The 10,835-nt window shown below is 33.0% G+C and overlaps 1 protein-coding gene across 1 annotated transcript; it reads right to left on the bottom strand.

Annotated features, from left to right (window-relative positions):
- Positions 1-6,931: 6,931 nt before the first annotated feature.
- On the bottom strand, positions 6,932-10,274 carry LOC140451392 (uncharacterized). The gene is made up of 2 exons (XM_072545183.1): positions 10,040-10,274; positions 6,932-9,645 (listed from the first exon to the last, which is right to left on the bottom strand). Exon 2 carries the CDS (start codon positions 9,631-9,633, stop codon positions 8,476-8,478), a length of 1,158 nt encoding a protein of 385 aa, XP_072401284.1. The 5' UTR covers positions 9,634-9,645; positions 10,040-10,274; the 3' UTR covers positions 6,932-8,475.
- Positions 10,275-10,835: the final 561 nt, after the last annotated feature.

Below are 10,835 nucleotides of genomic sequence, written 5' to 3' on the forward strand. Positions count from 1 at the left end.
ATCAGGATCTCACAAAATAACAGACGAGAACATTTCTACGTAATTTTACGAAGATTAAAAACGAATACATATAAATACTTTGCAAAAAATTCTAAAATAGTAGCAGTGTTGATTTAATGAAAAATTGGATAAAACAAATACACAATTTAACCAAAAAAATGGTTCAAAACATACAGACTTAATTAACCACATATACAGGGGGGTACAAAACAACTAATAATATTGAAAAAAACTCTGAAGATAACTCTGTATACAGGAATATTCAAAAGCCCCACACGCTGGGCGACATTTTGTAACGAAGGTACAAATGGAGCAAATCTAATACATGGCCCACGTTGGGAGGCGCCATTTTGTAACGCTTGCCGTGCTACAATAATATTACAAGGCCAGAATCGCTCGTTGTCGAAGAGAATTAGGGCGGGGTTATAGAAACTATATCGTATTTTAAATTCAAGCACAATTAGATAATATGAAATTATAATTTATTATTGGACGCCACCCCTGGTTTATCCTCAAAGGGGAAGAGCAAAAAAAAATTAAGATTTATTGAAAGTGTACAAGAAAACTATTCTTTATTATTTCTTAGCAATGAACAAAAAGAAAACATTAAAAGTTACGTCATCCCAAAGGGATTCCAAAATATTATTTTATGTTAACATTATCATAACAAAAAATCTTTGTATCGTATTAAATTAAGAATTGGTTATAAAGAAAATGAATGTATATATATATTAACCCCAAATTTCGAAATTTGTTTACATTGAAAATAATATAGTTATTTATCAACTAGGAACAATGAAGAAAATAAACCTTTAAATTAAATTAGAACACTTCACTATATTTTCATTTTTTTTTGAGTTCATGATCATTTCTGTTGTCTTGAAAGTAGGTATAATAAAAATTGGTACAACCTTAATCTGCTCTGTTTCTCTTCTTGTTTAATAAGTCACCAAATAAACCATTGATTCAGCTACGTACTATATAAAATCACCACCATCCTAGATAAGAGGGGTTAGGGATTCCAAAAAAAGATACTGCTACTGGGCCATGATCTGGAATAACTCCATAGCAATACTATCTTGCGACGAGTATTAGAAATATAATATCAGCATTATAGCCTCTCCAATGAGGGTCTAAAAAAATAATATATCTATCTGAAATATGGACAAGAAAAGGATTTATTAACTCACCTCTGAATTGAGACCCACTTTGGAAACACGTCTTAACGGTTGGACGGTCTTAACAGAAAAGAGCGAAGCGCTGTCATGGCGCCTGAATCTGGAAATTGGGCGTGAGTGACAAGTTGAAAAATATGCTCATCTACCGGATATATTTGGGAATTACAGAAGAATCCTTGAGTCGGCTACAGGTAGGTACTTGACAGATAGATGGGGCTATTAGTTTTATTAAAAAAAAATATAATCGAAATATATAATGAGTTTCTTTTAAATCTTTTGAAACGGTTACAATACGCGAGCACTAAAAGCGGCACTGATCACAATGGCTGGGTGCTGTTGAAGGCGTAACTCCCACTGCTGTAGGCTCTGTCAGGATAGGTGAGGTAGGTCCAAGGGGTCATGTCGCTTCAATCTCTTCGCTTGTTGGTTGTTGAGAAGATTGTGTGCCAGGGTATTAGGATGCACCCGCAACCTGTTTTGATATTGTTCAGAAGTTTTTTTGCACTCTTCAGAGACTGTTAGTACCTGAAGATCTCTATGTATTGCATCATTCTGGATATACCAAGGTGCATTAGCGATTGTTCTCAGAGTTTTGGATTGGAATCTTTGTATTATCATAATATTAGATTTGCTAGCTGAACCCCAGAGCTGTGAGCCATATGTCCAAATGGGTTTTATTATTGTATTGTATATCAGCAGCTTGTTGTCAATCGATAGGTGAGAGTTTTTTCCCAACATCCAGTAAAGTTTTCTGTATAAAATTCCCAATTGAAGCCTTTTCGTCCATATATGTTTGGTCCAAGTTAGACGTTTGTCAAGGTGAATACCTAAGTATTTTACGTCATGCTTTTGGGGCAAAGGATGTCCATTGAGGTTAACTTGTGGACATGTACCTCTTCTTAGAGTGAATGTAATTTGTGTAGATTTTGAGGGGTTTACTCTAATTCTCCAGAGTTTAAGCCATTCATTTGTTTTGTTCAGATGTAGTTGCAGTCTCTCTGATGCTATTGTTGGGTTGCTATGAGAGGACAAGAAAGCAGTATCATCTGCGAATGTTGCAAGCGTTAGATTATTGCTTATTGGCAAGTCAGCCGTATATATCAGGTACAGAATCGGTCCGAGCACACTACCCTGAGGTACACCAGAGAGGATGGGGTAGAGTTTTGTATAGGCTTCACTATATTTTACCAGATATCTCCTTTCTGTAAGGTATGATTGAAGCAGTTTAAAGTAAGGGTAAGGTAAATTTTTCTTTAATTTGTACAGAAGTCCTGTATGCCACACCTTGTCAAAAGCTTGAGAGGCGTCTAAAAAGGCTGCAGTACAATATTGCTTGTTCTCGAGACTACTTCTTATTGTTGTGTATAGTCTGTGAACTTGTTCTATTGTACCATGTTGGTTACGAAAACCGAATTGATGGTCAGGTATGAGATACTTTTCGTCCAATATTGGTTTGATTTTTCGTAGTAGAAGTTTTTCGAAGACCTTAGAGATGACTGGGAGTAGACTAATCGGTCGGTATGAGTTGACATCTTTTGGATCTTTACCAGGTTTTTGAATGAGTATAATCTGTGCCACTTTCCATTGCAGAGGGAAGTAATGCAGACTAAGCATAGCATTGAAGATCATAGTGATTATTCTGTAATAGTCATTGGTTAGTTCCTGGAGGATCTTACCCGTTATGAGGTCGAATCCCGGAGCCTTATTGGGTTGTATTTCATTCTTTATTATCTGTTTTACTTCTTTAATATTAAACTTGGTGATTGGTAGATCCATTTGATATGGAGCCTCAAGAAAAGAATTAAATGGTTCTTCTTGTTCTAATGGCACTACTCTGTTAAATGGACTAAATACTGAAGAAAGATGTTCAGCGAATGTTTCAGATTTTTCTGTGTCTGTTCTTGCCCATTTACCTTTGACATTTTTTAGAGGAGGTATGGCGTCTTGTGGACCTTTTACCTTTCTCGTCGCCTTCCATAGAGAATAATTGGTGTCTTTGGACGGAGTCAAATTTTCTAAGTAAGTTTGGATCCCCCTGTTTTTCTCTTCTTTTAATAGATTTTTAAGTCTTCTGGTAATTCTGTTTAAATTTTGTTTGTCAATAGGAGCGTGTGTGTTTTGCCACTTTTTCCTAAGTTTTCTTTTCTCATCGATCAGGTTTTTTGCACTTTGCGAACAGTTTATGCTTTCCTTCCATGTTGTTTGTTCAGGAGTAGAAATCCAACCTGCCTTTTGTATCGAGGTAGTAAGTTGTTGTACCGCATTTTCAATTTGTAATTCTGTTTTAAGTGGCAAGTTCGTTGGTATTTGTTCTGCTAGTGCGCTTCGAAATATTTTCCAATTTGTTTGATTATTGGTTAGGACTGGAGGCTTATTTCTGAGTATGATTTTGGAGTCTAGGTCAATTAGAATGGGAGAATGATCTGAAGAGAGGTCCCAGCATGATTCTATTGCTAAATAGTTAAGAGAGATACCTTTAATCACACAGAAGTCTAAGAGATCTGGTGTTTTATTTGGATCTGTAGGCCAATAAGTTGGTTCTCCTGTAGATATGTGTTGTAGGTTGTTTCCTGTTATTGACTTCAGCAGTTGTCTACCCCTTGTTGTAATAACCCTAGAGCCCCAGTGATGATGTTTACAGTTAAAGTATCCTCCTGCTATGAATTTGTGTCCAAGAGAACTGAAATAGGTGCTAAAGTTGTTTTCGTTGATTGGTTGACCAGGAGGACAGTAGACCGCAGATAAGGTAAGGTTGCCTAGCCAGTCTTCGATGACAATGCTAGTTGATTGCAGGTACTTTTCACTGAGCTTATTTAACTCATGGTGTTTTATATTAGATTTGATAATAATAGCTGTGCCACCGTGTGCCTTGTCATTTGGATGTTTTGTGTAGTGGACAATGTACTTGGGAATTTTGATATAGTTTTTGTCTGTTAGATGAGCTTCTGATACAAGCATAACATCAATTTTCTTCTCGTCGAGGAAAATTTTTATTTCTTGGATGTGGTTCGTTAGGCCATTTGAGTTCCAGACGGCTATTTTAAGTCTGTGTTGCATTAGTGCATTTTGGAAATCATAGTCATAAGAAGGTTAAGCATAGTGTCCATTCTCTCTACTAGTTTTGTCATCAGGTTTTCAAGGTTGGCAATTTCCGTTGAATGGTTTGAGCCGACATTAGTTTGTTGATTTGTGATTTCATCCGCTTGACTATTTCCTGAAGTTTTTTGAGCGTAAGAAACACCAGGGGTTACTCTTTGACTATTGGTTTCATGGGTGTCTGTTCTGTGGGTCTCTTGATTCTTTCTGAGTTGGGGGAATTTTTCTTTTTGTATTTGTTTGTATACGCTGCAGCCCTTATAGTTGGCCGGATGGTTTCCCATACAAAGTACACATTTTACGTTATTGCTGCGTTCTTTTCCTGGACAGTGTAAAGTAAGATGATTACTTGCACACTTTACGCATCTTGGAGGCATATGGCAGAATTTTTGTGTGTGACCGTAGCGTTGACATTTGGTACATTGGGGGACCTGACGTTTGGGATATGGTGGTTCGAAGGACACAATCATGTTCTGGAGTGCTCTCACATCATATATGTCTTTATTATTTGGCTTAGTTTTTAATTCTATATAAAAGAGCGGAAGCGCTATTTTGGATCCATTCTTATATATATTAGCTATGTTGGTTACTTCGTGTCCCATTAATCCTAGCTCATGGACTAAAGCGTCTTTATCTGCTGTCTGATGCATATTACGAAGCACAACTCGGAATGTTCTTTCTTCCTTTGTTTGGTAGGTGTAATAATGTGTATTTTTCTCATTGAGTGCTTTGGTTATGTTTCGGTAATATTCAGAAGTTGAGGGCTGGATCTTTACTTGGTTGTTATAGAGACATTTGATGGAATATCCCAGAGGGGATATTGTTTCTAACAATTGTCGAAGAGGTTGTATATCACCTACATCTGAAACGAATATGGGTGGGGGTTGAATACTTTCTTGAACTGCATCAGTTCTGGTTTGGTTGGTCTCATCAGGTACTTCATCTAAGCTAGCAAATCTATTAGACGTTGGTGTGGGTGCTTTGAGCCAGTAATCGCTCATTATTGTTTGTTTTAGTTGTTTATCACCTCCAGGGCTGTCATTTCTTGCTCGTTTGTGGGCTTGAACAGTTTTCCATTCTTGATCTCTGTTTTCTTGGCTATCTTGTGGATTAGCGATGTATATTTGTGACGGTAGATAAGAAGAAGAAGAAGCATGATTAGAAAGAAAAGAGTTACCTGGTTGTTCATGTTGATTCTCAGTTGACTCTGTCTCTTGGAGTACTATATTGGTTGAGCAATTTTCATTCCTTTGTTGTTCGCTAGACAACAAGGTTCTGTTGCTCGATGGTTGTTGCATGGTAGTTATTTGCAGATTAGCAATGTGTTTTTCTGAAGTTGAACTTCTCGGCGGAGATCTGCTCACTTTGTTTGAATTTAAGAACGGATTGTCTATGTCCATCCTGTATCACGATTAAATATTTTATACATCACGAACAATTATTTATGATACGCCTATGACTTTTATTTGCCGGTATTTGGCGTTTGGAAATAGCACTTGTTTTATTTTGTTTGCGTTTTTACAACACTGATAATTAATATTAGTAATTAACGATATAGTTTCCAATAAGAACTGGTTACTATAATAATAGATATTTTTGTACTAGAAAAACAAATTTATGCGACCGTCTCCAGCAAAGGTTGGAAAGAGACTCTATGATAAAATGTGTGCAAAAAGTATTTCAAATAAAATTAAACCGTATTGGCTTACAGTTAAACCCCAAATTTCCAATTTTTGGCGCTTCACCTGATGCCATATGTGAGGAATATATTGTGGAAATAAAATGTCCTCAGACTAATAAAACTGTAGCTAATTATTTAACAAAGGACAATAAAATAACTGCTAAATATAATGCACAAGTTCAACTTCAAATGTTTATGTTTGCTAAAAAAAAGTGTTTATTTTGTGTTGCTGATCCAGAATTTGAAAATAATTCTAATTTCAATTATACATGGGTGGACTATGATGAAAATCATTTGGAGAGTTTGATGACAGCTGCTGAAAGTTTTTGGACGCATAATATTTTTCCCCGTTTATTAAAATCTGTAGATAAAAAATAAGAAGCAGAGGCTGACCGCAAATTAGGTGGTTAGATGGAGTTGAGACCGATTTAGGGATATTAGAGATCAGAAGATGGCAACACGTCACCAGAAACCGAACATAACGGCAATGACTCTTAGAGCAAGCAATCCACAGAGGATCGTCGAGCCAAAGATGATGGGGAGATAGAAAATAAAATTATTATTTCTATCCTTGGGTAACAGTTTGTCCTTCAGGCAGTTATAGCTGTAATATTTGAATTTAATTAACAACCATATCAGCAATTCAGAGAAAAATCACAAATTAACAGTTGGTCGTTGTGTCACTTCTTTACTTTTTCCATCAGTATTTCTTTGTACACTTTTTTCTGAATAATCTTATTCGCTACATTTACCAACATCTGTAAGGTAACTTTGCCGTACTGACTAGGAGACAGAAACACATGTCTACAGCTGCATTTGTTTTATAGGCTGAATCCAATATTTGTTCAATTTATTTATTGTTATATACTATTTTTTGTTGATTATACTGTACACTTTATATAATAAAAATAATTATAAGGCTTGATAATGTATTGTAATCTTTAATGTATGAGTATTAGGGAAAACATATTACAGGTTCAGTTTGAAAAATCTTTATTAAAGGTTTTGTTTAATTATCTACATTATTTCTAAAACATAAGTCAACATCACTGTAAATTATAACAAAACAGCAATAAAAGAGTGTGACACTTGACTGAATTGAATACTTCTTATAGCGTGTTATTACTATAATGTAGGTTAATGAAATTTTATATCCGCTTATTATTGATTTTTTAATGTGTTATAATAACAATACACATTTAAGTTCTTTATAATTTAAAAAATCTTAAGTTCTTTAAAATCTAAAAAAGTTTATATAATTTTATTATATAAGTATATCTTGTACAAATACTTTAAAATCAAAATTAGCCAAATCTTTCAAGTCGTTCAAGAGTTGTTAGAAAATATATATTATGTAAAATTATAAGTATACATGTATGTATATTATGTATATTACAGTATACTGCAAGATTAACAAGTCTTGATTTTTCGAGTCACGCTAAATAGAATTTTAGACCCATGCAAAACATCATACAGAGCGATAAAAAATATTCACTTCAAAATGTTTAAACTGTAAACGGTTTTGATTTCTATATTAATATTTATTACAAAATACAATATTAGTTTTTTCGAAAATATACAGTACCTAATACATGTAACTACAAAGCTTAATATAGGATATACTAATAAAATATTACATGTTGCATACAAAGAAATAAAGTCAAAAATACATGAAGTTTAAGTTTAATAAACTGTTTTTAAATTTTTTTTTTTAAATATTTCTTGCTATTTTTAAAGACATGTTATCCTGAAATTAGACTGACCTACAAATTAACTAAGCAGTTAATATGAAGTCACAATATTTGTCCTCATATAGGTACTTATGAGGACTTATATTGAACTCAAGTAGAAAATAAATTGTTTGTTATTTATTATGTAACTTTTGTACACATTTTAAATAGTAATGCATTGTATATAAAGGACTGTATAAAGTATAAACTGCATTGTATATAAAGGAAAAAATATAGGTTTATTATATGTATAGGTTTATCTACATTATAACATAAATCAAAATCAGTGTAAATCATTACAAACAATAAAAAATGTAAGTCAAATATTTAAACTCTAAGCTATTTTAATTTCTATACCCATTTTTATTGGAAAATACAATTTAAGTAGTTAGTTTTCTAAAATTTACAGTGACTAAGTACAAAACTGAATATATAAACTAATAAAATATGACATACTGGGAACAAACAGTACCTAGTTTCCTAGATGAAAGTAAAACATACACAATGAAGTTTTTAAAGCATTACTTTCCTAAAATTAGACCAGACTGCAAATTTACTAGCCCACAAGCTATTTTTATTAGATGATCCATATAAGGTATCAACTTATTGTCAACACATGCATGGGGAGCCAAGAATGCAAATTCTCTTAATCTGCGTATGACTCCTTCAACATGAATCCTTAAACTGGCAATGCGCTTGGTTTCTATCACTTCAATTGGACTTAATTTTGTGTTTGAAGAGACACTTGGTGGTCTAATTAATTTGCACCCTTTAGCAACCAATAAATGTTCTATATGTTTAAAACCCCTATCTGCCATGATAGACACCTTGGGAGGAAGCATACACAAAACCCACTGTTCTCTATAATAACTGCATCAGATGTTCGACCACCAAAAGCATTAGAAATGAAATTAATAATGCCATCAGGAGTACAAGATATTAAATATTTTAGTGTATTACACTTCTTATACTCTGACCAAGTTAAAGATTGTTTAATAGAATCTGAAGGTTTTTCTATTTCAATCTCTAAACAATCAATAATACATAATACATCACTGTATCGAGCTCGAAAAGCTATTGGTAAATTTGATTTTATGCTGTTAATGTTGGGTGTCAGTATAAGCTTTCTTACATATTTACTAATGATTGGTAATGATTTTGAAAAAATTCTTGATGCATAACTCTCACTTATACCAAAATCATCCCCTAGTAGTGTAAATGAATGCCCTTTTCTAATTTTTTTTAAAGTTAAAAAAATATTCCAATTTGGTAACTTACAATAGTTTTGTAATAACTGAAAAGTATAATATGCATATTCAGGTAATCCTAGATATATCCTGGGTCTCTTTTCCATCTTCATTAGGGTACACTTTAATGTCAAGTTTTTAAATTGATTTTCAATATCCTGCACTTCCTCATCATATGATTGATGATCACTTACACAACCAGCACTATAACTACTATAAACAGATTCTTCACTTTCAGACTCAGTTTTAGAGGTATCACATCCAGATTCGTTTTGTGGACAAAAGGTTGGTACATTGAGTTTCAGTGGTGATGTCCCAATATCTCTACTAAAAACTGTGTTTAATGATAAAGTACTAACAGAATCACCACAATCTAATCTGCATTGTACACTTTTACTCCTGAATTTTATGCGAGTCTGAGTTGAAATATCACTTTTTTGATTGGTTTCAAGGACACTATCAATTTTTAGAGTGTCTATATCATTTTGCAGAATACTCCCAAAACATTCTGAAGACTGTGAAGAAGTTGAAGCAACTGCATCCTCAATTAATTGATGTTTAACCCTCTTAAGTGCTGTTATTCTAGGATAATGAGAATGTGTCCTTTTCCTATCTGGTTGACAATTAAATATGTGAGGGACAACATTTAATTTCATCCTCTTTTGGCCACCCATAAGTTTGAATTTAATATAGTTTTCCATATCATTTTCCAACTGAAACAGAATATTATATATTAAATTATTATTTTTACCTTATATATATATATATATATATATATATATATATATATATATATATATATATATATATATATATATATTGTAGGTAGATAACATGAAAGAGTTCAAATAGTTCATGTGATTTTCGAATACCTATTTTTATACATTAGGTATTTATTTTAGGTTATGAACATAAAACTTTATTATTATGATTACCTTATTTTAATTTTAGAGTAAAAACAGTTCTAGAAAAGAACTGTCTAGGTAAATATCATTCAATATGTAATGTACATCTACCAAATATAGGTACCAAGAGTTCTATCAAAAAAACACATGATTATTTGTTTAAAGAAAACTATTAAGCAGACAACAGATATTAAATACTTACATTAAAATGATCTTCACATACATGAAGAGCTTGAGCAGTAACTGAAATATCCCTTCGACAGGCACGTAACCAGTTTAAACGCCGTTTTTATCGACTGGTAATCTAATAAATATTTTGTTGGGGGTTTTAATGGTTGTACTTTTACACAACGGTACTAAACAACACTTGTAGTATTTACTTTTACTTTCCATAGTAAAAACACACACAATTCAACACTCTCTGTTCAAAAACTGTATCAAACACCAATATAAACAAAATAGTTTATACTTTTATACAAGACAGGAGAGGAAAATATTAAACCAGATTTACATTTAGTTGATAATAATCATATTTTTAAGTCCACAAATTTGTTTGAAATACCTTCTATAATTATTACACCAGCATCCATTTCAAATAATTCTAATATGGCACCCATTTTTGATGTTAATAAAGACCTTTCTATCGTACCAGAGTACGACGGCAATCCAAACGAACTCCACAATTTTATTGATGTTATTTCCATGCTTCTAAACCATTTCTGGGATCATACAAATCCCGAAAATTTTCAAAATCATATGCTTACCCGGGGAATTATGAACAAAATTAAAGGAAGAGCCAGAGAAATTATTTCTGTATACGGCTGTAAAGACTGGCCGTCAATAAAATCAATTCTTGTCCAAAATTTTGCAGACCAACGTAACGAAAACTCATTAACTAGAAATTTAGTCAACCTTCGGCAAGCTCCAAACGAAAACCCCCATCAATTTCATGAAAAAGTTATGAGTCTTTTAAATACCATTTCAAATCATATTGAATT

This window comes from Diabrotica undecimpunctata, chromosome 1 (genome assembly GCF_040954645.1).
Source record: "Diabrotica undecimpunctata isolate CICGRU chromosome 1, icDiaUnde3, whole genome shotgun sequence".
Lineage (NCBI taxonomy): Eukaryota > Metazoa > Arthropoda > Insecta > Coleoptera > Chrysomelidae > Diabrotica > Diabrotica undecimpunctata.